Raw genomic sequence first — 18,287 nt, forward strand, 5'->3', positions numbered from 1 at the left:
TTCTAGCATATTTTTAATTTTTAACTTTCCTTACTTTTTGGAAAATGTTTTGGATCAAGCTAAAATTAGTTTTCAAAAAAAGAACTTACAAAAACCATCATTATTGGTTTGTTATAAAAATTTCAAACGTCAAAAAGACAAAACAACATTTCGGCAACAGAATTGTCACATTTGGGTAAATCATTTCGACCGTGGGACTGGGATTTATTTACCAACCTATGTATGTTCCTCATGGAGTAGAAGTCCTGATTGATACGTTTGAAGAGGCTTAATTTAAAAAACAGTCACAACTTTTTTATAACATCTTTAGATTTTATTTAACAGTTTGCAAAAAATATATAAAATTAAGTGTAATTTTAATATCATCTGAGAGATTCATTTAACATTTAACTGCAATCCCATAATATGAATACATTATTGTAGTATATATGAAAGCTGTGCTCTCCATCAAGGCACTACTGCAGGAGATTCTAATTTGATTTTTATTAAAGCCACTAGGATGTTATAAATGTTGGCAAAATGTTCCAACTTATTACTTTTTTTAATTTATTGTTTCACATTAATAATTTACGGCGTGTGCTATATTCTATTTTATATTTTAGTTTGTTTTGTTTCATTAAATTTAGTTGCTCACAAAGACTTCGTAGTCACTGAAGGCCACTTCCTCTCCACCGTATGGAATGTAGCACTTCCCATGGGATGGTTGCACCTTGCCGACAACAATTGATCCGTTGTGATTGCAACGTCCAATGAACAATGGTTCACCATCTTCGGTTTCACCAGCTGGAAGAGCATTTGGAGGGATATCGCCACCGGAAATGGCTACCCAGTTACCACCACAGGCACACAATACTTCGTATTCCTGGTGTCCATGTTCACCACCTCCCCATGCCACGTAGGTGACACCATGTGATGGATGGAGTTTACCGGGAATAAGAGCTCCTTCGTGAACGGCGCGGGCAATGTACAATTGTTCTGATCCATCGAAACCTCCTTCGATAGCACCTGGTGGAATAGCGCCGTTAGCAGCTGGAACCCAACAGCCGGGACCAGAGCCAGTTGGGGGTGAGAATCCCATAACTGGAGCTGAAGCTTGGGCGGAACATTGATCTACACAAAAAAACATGATTCACATGATTCCCATTCTTAAGTCAGTGAAAAAATAGAGCACTTACCTTCATCAATCAACCAGGTACCAGTGGCACCCCATCCTGTGCAAACTCCTACATAGTTGACTGGATGCATACCGGGTTCTTCCCAAGACATAAAGGCAGCAGCTTCACCCTCACGTCCAACAGTGATCACATTATCGTACCAGCGAATCCAGAAACCACGGAATTCTCCAGCGTTGAGAATTCCAGGTGTGTTCACCTCAACAACATCGGGCTTGGTGCGGTTCTTGCGAATGACCGATTTACTGTTGGACCAGCCACCCAAGAAGACCTCAAACATTGGGTCTGATTCATGAGGTCCGCTTGTAAGAGCCAAATGGGCATCGCTTGCTGAACGAACCTTGAAGGTGAAGCAACCACTGGATGCTGGGTAGAAAATATATTCCAATTTGTCGGGAGTGTTGACTTCTGCAAGAGTCGAAAAACAAATAAAGAAAAATAGTATCACTTCGCTTTTGGTTATAAAAATTTATAAATAGTATAAAATTCTTTATAGGCACACGAAGTATTCCAGAAAAAACCGTCAATCCAAATGAAGCAAAATTAAGCAAATCGTAGTTTAGTTTTAGGAGTTATATGATGGTGATAATTTAGATGAATCATTATTTTCATTGCGTAGCTATAATTTATTGTAATTTTGTATCAAAATCGGAACTTGGTAACTTGTAATGTAATCCTTCTGTGGTAGACGTGCAGACTTATGTACTAGTAATCTAGACATTAGAGAGGATGGGTGTGCATGTAAGATGACTCTTAAAAGCTTAATTATGACCTCATGTATTATAGTACAAAATTTATTATGGCATGTACAGATTTAATCATTTGTTTCGTTGTTCATCTTCGCGTCGCGTCGTAGTTAAAATTCAACTCAATAAAAATATATTTGCCCAGCTACTTGAAACAAAAATTAGTCATGATATTTTAAATAATTGCGAAATTGCGATAGAGGATCCCATAGTAGTTCTAATTACGTTTAATTATGTGATATGACGAGCTATAATTTAACAAAGTATATATTTGTGTATGAGGGTTATTTAGATAGTCTGTGAGTGGGCTCTCGTTGAAGACAAATTAAGTGCTTAATGGTTATAAGTAGCTCACGAGATTGGGTATCTTTGCATCTGAAAAGTTATTTCTTTAAAAAGGCAAATTTTGTGGGTATAGTCTTTTATTTTATGGTGGTTGACATACGGGATATTGAAATAACATAAATACAAATTATATGAAATGTCATATTATGCATTTTGTAAGTCATGTCATATTAGATTACTATTAAGCCTCAAACGTTCCTATAATACCAATTTGCAAATGCCAAAATTGACAGATTTAGGTATTGAGAACGTTCACAAGTGCGTTCATTGAACGCAAATTTAGACTAAACTTAGAGCTTTACTTAAGAAATCTTCATCATCGTAGTTGATATGCTATTTGGGGAGGAATTGTCATTTAAAAACTAAATGTATACTTTCTGAACCATAAGCCCAGACGTATTCGAAACGCTTCTGAAAAGGGAAATCACATTCTCAAATGAGTTTGACAAATGCAGTGGTTGACTTGACTATGAAAATGTGAAGCTACATCAATAAGAATGCCAAATATCCTTGACGAAATTTGAAATATCGTTTTTTTTTTTAAATAATGACCTGACAACTATTAATTTAATTTGCGAACGCACCCTTTTCACTAATCAACGAACTGTCATTGTCAATTTCATAAGTAAACTCAACATTTTCATCATGTTTAACTTCACAAACGAGCAATATCTGCGAATGCGAAGTCGGTGACTGCAACTTTAAGGACGTTAACTTTAATTTTCACTCATAATTCTTGTACTAGTAGACAGTAGCAAAAGAGTGAATCTTCACATTTGTAGTGTGACGTTACCGTGTAAGTGAGACAAACTGTTTATGTTGCATATTGGACAAGCAAATTCGAGATTATGAACGCATGACTATGAAAAGTTGTGCAAATCATAAGAAATAAAATTAAAGGGTTTCATTTATTTTGTGTGGATAAATCTAGTTTCCGTCAAATATTCATCAAACCATATACATATGTCAAACATACTTGAAAATATAAATCCCCTAATCTAATGTTTTAGAACCATTTTAGTAGTTTTTAATAATAAAACCGTTAAAAAAAACATTATTTTGTCCAGCATTCCAAAAAAAGAAAAGAAAATTATAATTAGATCCCAATTTGGTACTTTTTTTTAATATATTATAGGAACTATAAAATTTCACTGTGGCAACAATGAATTTCGACCATTCGAATCAAAATTTGTTTAATCGACATGAATTTTTTTGAAATATCTTACGCAGACGGAAATTTCGGCGATAGTCAATGTGACTATCAAAAATATGACAATAATTTATCACCTTAAACAAGTCCACCACCTATACTATTTTCAATATGAATCATAGAGTTATGAAGTTCCGCTTTCAGTTTAACTAAAATACATGATCAGCTGATATTTTTACATACGAAGTCTTGACTCGACTGAAAGGAAGATTTTTTTCCTTACTTTTGTTTTCAGTCAACTTTACAATAGAGCTGCGTTATATGGCAATTTTTTGACAGCTGGCCAATCACATACAATAAACTTGCCTTTGGTCACTTGAACCTGCCAAAAGTTTTTTGTCAGGGGAAGAAAATTGGCCAGTTTATAGTTTATACATTGTGTTCTAAATAATAGTTTTTTTTTTACCATGTGTAAACAAAAAACTTTAAAAAAAGTAATCAGTAAAGGCCCAACTATAAAAGGCATAAGCAAACATAAGCTTATGTCAAAAACACAACAAAAATTTACTTAAGCTTGCGAAATTACTGCATAGCCATAATGCAATTTTGTTCGAGTATCTACATGTCAGATTTTACTTATGCGGCGAGCGACTGGGATCGCTCTTGCTTAAAGGCCCAACTATAATAGGCATAAGCTAGCATATGCGCGCATAAGTAAACGTGCGAATACAAAGAATCTCAATACGAATGAACATAATGGAGTCTAGCTCCGTTTCGTTCAATTTTTCTCAGTTTCGTTAACTTAAGCACACTTAAGCAAGAGCGATCCCAGTCGCTCGCCGCATAAGTAAAATCTGACATTTAGATACGTGAGCAAAATTGCATTATGGCTATGCAGTAATTTCGCAAACTTAAGTGAATTATCGTTGGGTTTTTGACATAAGCTTATGTTTGCTTATGCCTTTTATAGTTGGGCCTTAAGTATCTTAATTAAATAGTTGGAATATCGAATATCTAAGCAAGTTTGGTTATTTTGTGGGCTGAGGAAAGCACTGCACTGACGAAAAACGAGAAATCATAAAAAGTTGCGAAACGAAGGAAAAACGTATAAGAATGGATATAAAGTTGATGTTGGGGTGCTCTGACTAAATGATCGCCTATGCTATAAAATATGAAATAAAACGTCGAAACCTGGGGAATGAAACGAAAAACAAGTAAAAATGACGATCGTCGTATTGTTCGCTACAGTTAAAAGGATCCTTTTGCGTCCTCTAAGATGATCCAGGAAGATCTAGGACTTTCAGTAAGTAGAGAAACAATAAGAAGGCGATTGTTGGAACAAAATCTTTCTGCTCGCAGTGCCGATGCTTACAAAAAAACTCGATTGAAATTTGCAAAGAGCCATGTTAATTGGCCTGCAGAGAAATGGCGAAACATTTTGTGAACTGACGAGACCCAAATTGTTTTATTCGGAAGAACTGGCTCTAGGAAATACGCCCGACGACGACGTCCAGAAAATTCCGAGTTTAAGCCTCGGTACACTATTAAAACGGTAAAGCATGGAAGTGCTAAAGTGATGGCAGGGGCAGTTTCTCACATGCTGGTGTTGGTTCCATACATCAAATCATTGGCACGATGGACCAGTATGCAAGTTCGAATAAGCCGGTTAAATGGATATTTCAACAAGACCAGTAAGTCTGCCAAGGAATGCTTTCCGGTCTCTGGGGTTGAGGTCATGAACTGGCCAGCTCAATCCCATAGAAAATGTAAGTGTAGATGTGAAAAAGGGTGTTTCTTGACAAAGACCCTTGAATTCGAAGCAGTTGTGGGACGCAGTCGAGGAAACATGGAACCAAATTCCAGTTGACCGTTGTCAGGCCCTTGTGAACTCTATGCCACGCAGATGAACAGCAATTATAAAAAACAGAGGGTTTTCCATAAAATACTGAGAAAACAATCTTAACGTTGAATATTTTCTTCATTTTTTTTATACTTTATTTTGTGTACTCCTATTACTTTGAACTTTTTTTTACTTTATTTTGATAAAATTCATATTTTTACCACCTTATTTGTTGTAAACAAAGTAGTCTTTAAGCATAATTAATAAAAAGACTGTAATTCTTGTTATATATACAACTTTTGAGCCACGAATTAATCTCAAAAGAACAGGCACTCCTATTTTTTTTTAACACTACGTACCCTAGGTGTCAGAGATTTCCGAATTCTCAGAAATATAAACAACATTTTATATACAAATTTCTCACTTTTGCTGTCAAAAATGTGAGGAGATAATTTGTATGGTTTAATTTCTTAAGAATTCTCTAGGGCACAATTATTAAAAAGGAAGAACAAAAAGTGTAATATGATTGCTATGTGATTGATTAAATGGGTAGTGAATTGTGTTTATATTTCATTCTCCTGCTCTGTTAATCCCCCTGACAAAATTTTCAGAAATCTTAGAAATATAAACTGGCCAAATGTAGTTTCACCAATTAAATTTTCAAATGTAATCAAACTTACTGATGACAGCCGAGTTGGGGTGCAATTCAGCGTAAATTTCTATAAAAATGTTCACACGTATTAATCAGAAATGAATCAATTTATTAACTTCCCATAGTTATTGTAATGGGTCCGATTTGTCAAATAGAAAAGTTTGACATTTCTGGACGTTTCAAGGTCCTCTAGGGACCGGGTCGAAATAAAAGTTTTTAAAAAGATGTCTGTGCGTGCGAGTGTACGTATGTTCGTACGTCCGTGACGTTTTTTCGTTGTCCATAGCTCATGAACCAGAAGGCAGAAAGGGCTCTCAAGAAAATTTCGTGGGTGGTTTTCTTACCATAGCAGTTTGAAAAAAAGGTGAAAGTTTTGGTTAACCCTAAATATCTTGTGAACCAAAAACGCTAGAGATTTGAATTAAATTGTATATAATATATTGTAACGTGATATCAAAGAAATATATTTTTTGAAAAAAAAAATCCATTTAACGGGTTTTTTTATAAATCAAAAAAACTGAAAAAAAATTTGTAACCTCCAAAATTTTACCACTAAAATATGATTTCCCCTCCAAAACAATTTTGTGCAACGAAGAATAATGTTTTTGACATCTGATAAAATTTGGAGAAAAATCGAATTGACAGTTTTAGTACAAAAAAATAAAAACCTAAAAAAATTAACAAAAGTTGGTAATAATTGATTTTCGACTAAAATATCTTTTTAAAAATTTGAAATATTGGCTTCAAACTAATTTTATCTTATAAGAAATATTGTTTTCAACATTCGAAAATCGAATTGACAGGTTTTTTACTTAAACTTGGTAAAAATTTACTTTCGGCTCGAATAGCTTTTCAAAATTAAAAATATTGGCTTCAAACTTATTTTATTTCACAGAAAATATTGTTTTCGATATTCAGTAATTTTTATATAAAAATCCAACAGTCCGTTTTTTCATAAAAAATAAAATCTACAAACAATTGTTCGCAAATTTGGTAAAAATTGATACGAGTACATATAGACAAACTTTTAAGCAAGACAAATCGACAGACGGGATGAGAAGTTATCAGTGTTGGTCGCATCCCAGTCACTTTTTTTTGTAAGATCGAATGGAAAAATGTTTGCAGAAAAATAGGCGTTAAAGTGTTCTTTCACATTAATTTGATTTTTTAACTGACTTAATAGCAAAGAACACAAAAGATTATAAACATCGATTGAATTTATTATTTTCATATTTTGAATAAGTATCAAAAAGTTATATAACTTGGAAGATTAATTAGCATAGGTGGTTAACCCTGGTGGCAGGTGGCAGGAAATGATTGTATATTTTCTCAAAATAAATCTGATTAATTTACTAATGCTGAAATGACTGAAAAGCTCCGTTAAGCATTATGCTGTAGGTAGAATGGTCAAGTGAACCTTTCGTCTAACGAATATCAAAACTATTTTAGTTCTCCAAAGAACAACTAAAAATTCTCATAGGTAGCTATAATAAAAATAATTTAAATCAATTCAACCATTTCCATAAACTTCCACTTCGAAAGAGAGAATAGAAATAATACAATTCACAATTTGTTGTTACTTTTTATAAATAGGTTGCTACTTTTCGTGATAACTATCTCCCTACCCAACTTTTATTTAAGCACAACAATACAATTACTCGTAAATTAGCACTCTTGCCCTGACCGACATAGGGTACATTGCTTATGTTTGGCAGAAGTGTATTCTTATAACCGACTTCAAAACTTCCATTAAATAAGTTTAAGTACAAGCTAGAAGGTAAGGTACTTTATTTATGTCTATGAGTTTATAAACTTGTACAATCTACATTAATAAATAACACCATCGCATCGCCTCGTAAATGTATAGTTTTATACAACAAATTGAAAAATGAGAATGACATCACCTCGAACAACAACTATCTGCCATTTAATATTCTCTATGCGCTATTCCTCTACCACTGTACTAAATCTTTTCCTTGAAATTCGATTTTTTTCTTCAAAAAGTGAATTGTATAAGAAAACATGTCGTCATCTTTACTATAGAAAAGTCTGATTTATAGATTTTACACTTTTCGTCTAAAACCAAAACAATGGAAAATTTTTGCTGTGTGAAATCATTTTTACATCAACAATTTATTTTTATTTAAATTCTTTATTGAATGACTCAACTTTCGCAAAGGTTTTAACTTTTCTTTCAAGAGCTATTAGTTCATCTACCCTTGAACTTGGAATGGAATGATTGCGTCTTTCAATATTCTTGACCTTTTTGTTTGGAGCCAGTGCAGATGTCGATAGAGTGTAAGTTGTGTGGTTGTTATTTTTATTGATAAACCACTTGATTGTTTGAATTTTATTGTTTTTTTTTTTTAATTTTACTAGCTTGTTTTTTTTTATAGCTAATGACATGAACATTTAATTTGTTTAAGCTTAATACCTATAATTCCAATCAGTTGGTCAAGTGCACAGCGTTGTTATAGAAGTTTTTTTATTGTTACAAGAGAAACTTGACATCGAAACGGTAATAAAAGAGGATAAGGAAGCGAATTTCAAGATTTGATGAAACTGAAAAAACCACGCACAGATCAATGTTTCTTTTGTATAAGCTTTTAAAAGAAAAAAAAAGGATTTTTTGTGTTTTTTAACCTTTAAATAGAACTTCATCTAAGTCAGATAAATGTCAGATCTTTCAGGTAGTTAAAAACGCTCCCAAATATCTTAAAAGGTGTGAAATTGCAAAATAGGAATCCGAAACCTTTTTGTAAGTGTTTTACGTCTAAAGGAAAAACTGATACAAAACAGCTGGGAGGTCAACAAAAAAAAAAACAAACGTATTCAAGAATTTCTGATATAGGATGTAGGTATCTGACAGAACAGCAAAAAATGGTTCAATTTGAAGGATCCTAAGAATAATTTCAAATTTGCATGTTTTTTCAGTAAATTATTTATACAAAACTTTATTATACATTAATTTGGGGCCTTAAAATCTAGATGCTTGTCTGCTTTTTGTGAACAGCTGTTAAATTTTTAAAAATTTTTGTTATGCTGCCTCAATTTAGGTATCTAACTCGTTCAATAGGGTATCTCAAAATCCACCTAACTAGGATACCCCATCCAACACGAGATTAAACGCAGCCAATATTGCCAGAAACGGCATTGCAAGAACTTTTCAGATGACGTTTGAAGCTGTCAAATGTCATTTTTAAAGCATTTGGAAATGTTTCCATTGTCATAGATAATACAATATCTATGAGTCAACAGTCTAAGAACAAAAATTGAAAAGTATATGGAGCCATTATCAGCACATTTTAAGCTAATAGCTATCAGATGATTTAAAAATGTAAGATTTGACAATCGTCTTTACTTTAATTTAGACAGTGAAACTGGTCTGTCAAAACCTATTGGCTGCGTTCAATCTCAGACAGATAGGGTATCCGGATACCTATTTGTTAGTGGTTTACGTGTAAAATAAGAGCTGATCAAAAACAGCTGAGATGTCAAAAAGGGAATCCAAAGGTATCCAAGAATTTCTGTGGTATTTTTTTTTATTTAACAGCTGATTCAACACATGGTTGAATTTCAAGAAACTTAAAAATTGATTTCAACTTTTTGTATTTGTTGGTAAACAAAAAGATACAAAATGTTAGTTGAAGTTATATTTGAGGATGTTTTGTACATAAAAGACGATGAAGAAGCTATTTGCCTCCGAATTTTAGAAGGTAATTATGATCTATTTATATAAACTTCAAAATTGACTTATTTTGTTCTCGTTTTGTAGATGACCAATTTGCTAGGGCTTATCTCCAGTCTAGTGTCTAGCATTCTGACGTTGAAGAACCTCATCCTGATCAAGAGGTAGAAAAAAAAACAGGTAAATATATATAAATCTTGTGGAAATGAATAAATCTAACTTTTTTGTTTTTATGCATAAAAGTAGACCTAGGCGGACAGGTTGTTGAGCTACAAGCAAATAAGCTCGCTGAAAGAAAAGATAAGTTATTCTTTCAGATAATTCAAAACACCAAAGAAGAACCACGCTATTCCCTTTTTTTAAGGTTGGGAACATAAATCCATTCTGCTCTTTTTGGAGGAGTGCAGAAAGAGAAAGAACCAGCTCCGAGGCCCAAAAACCCGGCGAAGAACAATTTTTCAAGAAATTGCAAAAGTCCTTGAAGAACAAGGGCTAATTTTTGATGAGAAGGAATTAGAAATAAGATTAAAATATATGAAAAAGCGCTACAACATTAACATAGACAATAACAAGAAAACGTCGATTGATCGAGGGCTAATGAATTGGCCATACTTTGCGATGATGGCTGAAATTTACCTCAACGAGGCACAAGTTAGTGACACCGAAACAATAAGTTTCCTTGTGTCATACTCTGGGGTCTATCCGAGTATGCCCTCGACATCATCTTCGGTTGAGAGCTCTAGTCTACATTCAAGAAAAAGAAGCAGTGATGTCAATGTCACATTTCAAAAAAAAATTATCAACATCGAAGAAAAACAATAAAAAGTAGCCGAAAGTATAATCAGTTGAATTATCCATTAAATGTTTTATCTTACAACAATTTTGACTTCGAAGCGTAAATGTTTTTATTTTTTGACAGCTATCTCCATAGAGCTATCCAACTCGTTCAACAAGGTATCTAAAAATCCACCTATCCAAGATACTCTATCCAACACGAGATTGAACGCAGCCATTCTATTCTAAAGCTCAATTTACAAAATAATGTAAGGTTCTCTGACATTTTTTAAAATTTTAATTCAACACCTTCCCACACTCCAACTATTTAAAAAGTACTATGGTACATAAAATAGATTTGTGTTTTTGCCTCCGAACTTACATCTTGGATGGTTTTAACAAATTTAAGAAAGATTTTCTTCAGAAAAAAATGATAATTTCTATAACAACACTGGTTAAAACGGATCTAAAAATAAGTACATAAAATAGATTTGTGTTTTTGCCTCCGAACTTACATCTTGGATGGTTTTAACAAATTTAAGAAAGATTTTCTTCAGGAAAAAATGATAATTTCTATAACAACACTGGTTAAAACGGATCTAAAAATAAGTTAACAACAGCCCATGACGAAACTCGAGATCATTCCACTAGAACGTATCACCACTACCCTACCTCTATAACGACTTTTTTTTATTTAGCCTTTTCATAATATTATTTATAAGCAAATTAAACCTTGTGAATATTTTGTTACCTCTTAAAATTCAAGTTCTTACATAAGCATAGAATATTTGTGAAAAATATGATGATTATACAAATATCTACATAATTGTTTATAAATCGTGATTCTATAACTTAAAGACAAAATATGATACATAACTTCTAACTACTCTAACATATGAAAGAAATGACCAATAATAACCTCCAAAGTTCTAACAATGATCTTATTGAAAAAAGAACACACAAGTATTTGCTTATCCACTTATTATTCCCAAGTTAAGTCTTGAGGAGAAAAATTAAGATAAAACAAGTTTTAAAGGCATTGTAGAAGTTTATAAATTGCTATTAAAAATAACGTTTGTGATTAGAAAGTTCAAAACAAATTACGTGGAAGAGGGCGCATCATTATCATAAACAAGCCATTCAATTTTTTTTAATTAAGAACTATAAATAGAAAAATTAAAGAAACGTTTAAGTTTAAAAATTAAGTGAAAACAATTATTGGTTTAAAATATGGAATTTTGATATTATTATACCAATAAATAGAAACAAAATAATTGTTTTACAAGAAAAAAAACTTATTTTATTCCAGGAAAAATCTGAGTTCCCTAAACGTGGCATGTATCCAACTTGATGTCTTTTGGCATTTGAATGACATGATTGAAAGGAAACCCACTTAAATACAGTAATTATTAGATTTGAGAAAAGTGTGAGTCAGTTTTTCTTTATGTTTATATTATAATTTGCACTACAGACTAAAAAGAGCAGAAATGAAATATGATGCAATTATTTTGTTTATTTTAATTGCACCTTAACATTGCCAAACTTGAAAAATTATAATTTTGGCTAAGTTAAGTATACAAACATAGAAGGGATTACTCATTAGTCATATTATCATTATTCTAAAATTACTTATTGTAACCACTATTAATTTGGAATACAATTTTTTATTAAATGACCTTGTAATTTTGTTTACGTAATCCTAATTCGAACTTGTAGCTTTTATCACATTTGGTATTACACCCACCGATTTTAATACTTTGATACGAGTATGTTAGTTTAAAAATACATATATGACCGCATGATATGACTAATATAAGTTTATTACAAAAAATAACAACATAAACAACACGTCACGTCAGAAGTGTCACAATTAAATACGATTGAAAGGCATTTTACTTAATGACGCTGTTTTGTAAAAGAAGTGAAAAATTGCGCCATTTTTGATGTTTTTATTTATTTTATTTTAATTGCATGTGATCTTAATGGATATATTTTTGTACGTGTTTGAATGAGATATAAGGAATCCTATTCATTTTCACTTCCTCGATTATGATTGGATGAATTTAACAACGAATTATAGCAACAAAAACCAGCTACTAACAACAATATAGGTAATGCGTCACTTATACTTGATCCCAGCTGAATTTTGTAAAGTATTTAATAAAACAAAATAAGAACCATTGTATTATTACTTTTGTATTTTTTAAAATATGTAAGGATATAACATTTTTCTTGAAAAGGACATAAGGACATACCTAAGTAGTTCTAAATTTGTTTTAGGTGGCCTAGTTTTTAACTAACCATTTAAATAAAGATACAAATATATGTGCTACTATTAAGCTACATATGTTTTAATAGAAAATTATTCCTGTTTGGAATTCAGTTATACTGCTCAGATCAGGGGAGTCATTCCGTAATTTCCGAAACGATAATCATCAAAACGATTATCATTAACGATATCGTCAATAATTTGCTTCACGTAACTTTATCACTATCGCCTCGTTCAATCGTTTCCAGTAAAAGTTCGTTGAGTATATTCCAAATGCTCTTAAGGCCCAACTTTAATAGGCATGAGCAAACATAAGCTTATGTCAAAAACCCAACGAAAATTCACTATAGTTTGTGAAATTACTGCGGGTAGCCATAATGCAATTTTGCTCACGTATCTACATGTCAGATTTTACTTATGCGGCGAGCGACTGGGATCGCTCTTGCTTAAGTTTGCTTAAGTTAACGAAACAGAGAAAAACTGAACGAAACGGAGCTAGACTCCATTATGTTCACTCGTATTGAGAATATTGAGATTCTTTGTATTCGCACGTTTACTTATGTGCGCATATGCTAGTTTATGCCTATTATAGTTGGGCCTTTATACTAGAACTGAAAAGTCAAAATGAACTCAACGAAAGATAATGCTTGTTCAATAACTTGAAAATGTTATTAGACTTGGTTTTTCTCTATGGGCAATTTTGCAAAAAAATTTAATGTTCGTAAACAAATCAACTATTTTATGACGTTTATTGTTATTGTCAATTTTTGTGTTTTCATTTGTTGCCGCCGAAGATAAAACTATAATATCAAAATGTTTGTTCAATGTCTGATATTTTTGTAAATTAGGTGCAGTAATGAACCCAATTTAGTCCAAGGGAAGGAAGTGAAAACTCCATTTTATCCACAAGGAACATAACTTGGCTTCAAAAATATTTTTAGTTTCCAAAACTACTTTGGATTAGTGCTTTGTGCAAAAGCGATACTAAAATCGTTGCCTGTTGTGGAAAGTATATATGTACATTATTTATGTATGTAGAACGACAACCGTCTGGCAGATTAATTGTTTATAATAAAGTCCTCCTTTGAAACTCCAAAACTACAATTATCGTTTTATATATTCAACAACAATTAAGAGAGATTACTGATATTTTGTATATACAAAAATGCTTACATGTGGGATAGAATAGATAGAAGGTCCCATTCATGTCTTAATTTTCTTCGTAACCGAATTCATTGTATTTTTTGAGTTTTTATTTTCATTTTGTAACAAAACTAAACTACACCGAAACTTTCTTACTTTAAAAGGCTCTTTTTTGTTTTGATAACTAGTAAATTGCTAAACTAACATCCAAACGTGCCTAAATAGTGACATTTCGTGAAAATAAACAAAGCAAACACACATAAACGGACCTATTAATTGGAGTTCCCTGTCGAAAAATCTAGCCCAGTCTATAGGGACTTTATTTTGCGCAAAAATTTGTAAGCCTACTTTAATTTAAAAAAGAAAGGTTTAAAATTGATAAATATTTAGAAAATTGCTACTTTATAAAATGTTAGGCTCTTAACAAGAGCTTGTTAAAAAATCTTGCACTCAAATCTTTACGCTTCTTAGCTAAGACTACTTTTTAAGCTAAGAGACATCAGGGCACTCAATTTGTGGGAATATCCATTACTGGGAAAGATTAATTGAATTGTTTTGTACGCTATGAAAGACGTTAAAAAAATCGAAGAAAAAAGGTTATATCGAGTCCTTGACGGAAAATTATCGTAAGCGTCAAAAAGATTTCTATCGCAAACGAAAAACTATAGTAGGTTACAGCAAATCAAAACTTATTTACTTATTATACGATTCGTTTCAAAATGGAATGTTTACAAATACATATAAGTTTGAGTCCAGTTAATAAAATAATTAATGTCATATAATATTTCTTTATGTGATTTCCAATCGATCAGTACATATTTTGCAATTCTAACAAAAGGAAACACAATCAAATATCCATTCAAACATTTTTCCGGATTGCTTGTTTTTATATGGCTCCTAAGACCGTTTAAGATAAGCAACATCTTCTTTTTGAGAAGTTTTTAAATGAGCAAGCTCAAATTTCCGTCAAAAATTGATTTCTTTTTTCGTGGCGAATTGGAAGTTTACGTGTAGGACGTGTAAACATTTTTTTATAATTGTCTTATTTTTAATACTTAGAGGAATAAATCCGCCAAAAAACTCAGATCTGCAGATTTCATCTTGAATCAAAAATAAATCAATTTACATGAGTCAAAAATGTAAAATAAAAAATTTGTTTTGACAGATCTAAATCAATTAATTAATTTTACCCTTGGATAAGTCCATAACATTAAACATAAATTGATTTAGTATCGTATTAGGCAGACTTAAATTTTGCGCCAAAAATAATAACATTATTGCATTATTTGGGCCTTAAAAAGGCATCCGAAACAAAATGTCATTTGTGCAAACAAAATTGGTATTTCATTTCTTTTGGATTACCATTCAAAAATGCGGTACATATCGATCTGCGAGTAGGTATCCGATTCTAAAAATAAATAACAAGTGTTTCAAACTGTTATAACGTTTTTGGAAACATTTTTGACGTTTGTAAACAAACGCAACGTTGGAATGTTATGAATGTACATATATATATTTAATTGCTATTTGTTTAAAAAAAATATTGTGTTTATAGCCAAAAACAAGTTTTTAAATTTCAAGTTGTTTGAAAAACGAAACTTATTTTAATTCACAAAAACTTGTATCGATCTTATGCATAAATAAACTTATTGAACAAAATATGATTTTGATGACGATGTGTAACGGTTGGTATAAAGCTCCAAAATAATGTTGTTCCTATGTAAATATGTGCCTTTTGCTATATGTGGCTTTAAATAAGGTACACATCATAGGTATAGTGATCAAATGATTCATGATGACGCGACATCTATTTTGATTTGTTTTTGAAGAACATAATCAAACGAAAAATTCCATAGTCAAATGATCTGACACGACTTTCATAAATTTTGTATTAACCTCAATAAATTAATCTTTGGGTTGGTTGGAATTTATAATGCGAACCAAAAACAAGCTGCACGCAGAATAGAAACAACAACAGAATAACATATAAAAAGAGAAACAACAACAACAAAAACGACGCAATGCCGGCACATTTATCATAACGTAGATGAACAACAAGCAAATCATCAAAGCAAAAAAAATACAATGGTTAAGGTTAGCAATTCTTCTGCTTTCCGCACTTTTTTCAAACGCAATTTTTATTCGTTGAATTCTTTTATGAAGCCACTGCCACTCAAAAATGTGAAATTAATTCTATATTCAAAAAGCGACCGACCCCTCTCTTAATGCCTGATTCTGTGGAATTAATTCGAAAATCATAGAACGGCGAACTAGAAATGGGTGAGCGAATGTTTCAGAAATATAAAGTAGGTAGAGGCATCTATTGCAGAAAAACCACTTTAATTTGAAAGAATTTACAAAGTATAAAAATTATAGGGTGATATATCATGACAAGAAAAGAAAAACAAAAACAATTTTCTTTTTGTATCATTTTTTAAATTGTGTTGGATTATGTCATCTTTTCAAAGCCATTTGCATTTTTATTCTTTGTAGTTTTAAAATTCGCAATGACGTGTTAAAAAGAACTGCGATCGTTAAAAGCGTAACGGAAATCAATGTAAAATGCATTGACAACAATTTATTATTATTGTTGATCAAACGGAAAATCAAGCCACACCTTAATTTTCTATAAGTAAAGAAAATTTCAAAATATTTTATTTTTTTTTCAATTTTTGTTGAAACAAATATCTATGTGACACACTTTAAAACGGCAATGATATTTTTTAGTTTCTTTAAAATGCAATAACCTTTAAGCGTGGGTAAGTTGGTAGAAGTAAATATGTATTCAGGTAACTTGATTTTGAAAAATAATAATTAATCACAAACTCTACTTACCAATTGGCATTTTGATTTATTTTTAATTTAAAACACTTGGGAAAATATATAAATTATTTGGAAAAATTTGAATTCACACGTTCACTCGGTGAAATTAAAACAGATACTGATTTTGTAGTTGAATCAAAATCAAAGTCTAACCTAGCCACTAGCCACCACCGCGACCGGTGTGTTGTTTTGCGTTTAGTTTGGTTTGGCTTCGAAAGCTCGATCAAAAAACACAAACAATTTGTCAGATTCCATGCGTCGTCTTGGGAGCTTGGGACGCTTTTTCATAGGCAGATAAGTTGTAGCTTTTGTTGTTGTTGTTGATTTTGCTGTTATTGATGTCATCATCTTCTATTTATATTAAAACAGGTGCTTATGGAACTTGCGCACTACCTAACGGGAATTAGATTTAAACAAACAGCATTACGTTACGTTATGTTTAACGTAGCTGTCAAAATATTATAGTAGATACAGTTATATTCAAAAATACTTGGTTTTATACAATTTTCAGTTATTTAGTGTTTGTTGATTGGTAATTTTTCGGTATCAACATTTGATTCCTGCAAAAAAGGATGTTACATTTACAATTGATGTTTTTGACATAAGGTACAAGCAATGGCAGGCCCAGAGGGGGAGGGGGGTCGTAGGGGTCATGACCCCCCTGGGAGATAATTTGTTTGCCTTTTCATAGGAACTCCCTTCAATCCAAGACTAATCATATTGCGTTAATGGATATGACCCTCATTATATTTTGAATTATTTATTTTTTTAATATAAAAACAACATTTGTATTTTATTTCCTTAAACTTTGTTGCTAAAAGTACTACTTTTGACTGAATATTGGACCAGCAACATAATATGAATCGGATATTCTGCCCTATTCCAAAAACACAGCACAAATTCATCAACTTTTGACCAATTGACGATCCAGGGGGGGTCATATGAGTCAAAAAGCTTATACAGTTGAGTTGTATAAGTAAAGATTTCATTTAAAGATTTATTAATAGTTTAACGACATTCACCAAAAAGTGGTTTGCAGTCAAAAATAACTCAAATTTTGATTTTCGCTCAACTTAAAACTTGAAAAAAACTTTAGTAATGCTTTAAATTATTTTCATACAAATTGTTTCTAAGAAAAAGAGGTTCTTAAGAAGAAACCTTGAATAAGAGATCATTAATTTTATATTAAGTTGCCTTTGAATTCCTTCAACTAGCCTTCAATTTTATTATTACATTTTTTTGACACACATAAATAGTGATTATTGAAGTGATTTTTACTGCAATGTATAGGAACTATGTATATAGCAAGTTTTGCATTAGCAAACAATTTCAAACTAGAGTTTTTAATCAAATATGACATTACGACGGTAGAGAAGTCGAAAAAAGTGGGTACCTCGATTCCATCCGTCTGTCTTTCCTGACTAATGGAACGATTTCAAAATTCAATGTTCAAATTGATGATGATTTTTTATGATCAAAAATGTATTTTTTTTAAATTTTTAATAAAATACAAATTTTGTTTACAAAACTCGATATCACAGAAAGGGGACAACATTTTTGTACGAAATTTAAATGTAAAATTATCATATATTTATAAGCTCTTTGTTTAGTGCTTATACCAAAAATATTTTTAAGACAAAATTTAAAATGATTTTCGTAAAAAATAGGTTAATCTAGATTTTTTG

At 31.6% G+C, this 18,287-nt stretch overlaps 1 protein-coding gene across 1 annotated transcript; it reads right to left on the reverse strand.

Annotated features, from left to right (window-relative positions):
• Positions 1–291: 291 nt before the first annotated feature.
• Positions 292–16,775, reverse strand: LOC129938460 (C3 and PZP-like alpha-2-macroglobulin domain-containing protein 8). Its single transcript, XM_056046045.1, has 3 exons — positions 16,615–16,775; positions 1,176–1,580; positions 292–1,110 (listed from the first exon to the last, which is right to left on the reverse strand). The coding sequence occupies exons 1-3, from the start codon at positions 16,622–16,624 to the stop codon at positions 623–625; spliced, it is 903 nt and encodes a 300-aa protein (XP_055902020.1). The 5' UTR covers positions 16,625–16,775; the 3' UTR covers positions 292–622.
• Between the last annotated feature and the right edge of the window lie 1,512 nt (positions 16,776–18,287).

This window comes from Eupeodes corollae, chromosome 1 (genome assembly GCF_945859685.1).
Source record: "Eupeodes corollae chromosome 1, idEupCoro1.1, whole genome shotgun sequence".
In the NCBI taxonomy this organism is placed as follows: domain Eukaryota; kingdom Metazoa; phylum Arthropoda; class Insecta; order Diptera; family Syrphidae; genus Eupeodes; species Eupeodes corollae.

Excerpts from the sequence above, each read along its gene's own strand:
- LOC129938460 (XM_056046045.1), bottom strand. Across the intron at positions 1,111-1,175 it reads TACCTGGTTGATTGATGAAG|ATCAATGTTCCGCCCAAGCT; the intron begins GTAAGTGCTCTA and ends TTTTTTGTGTAG.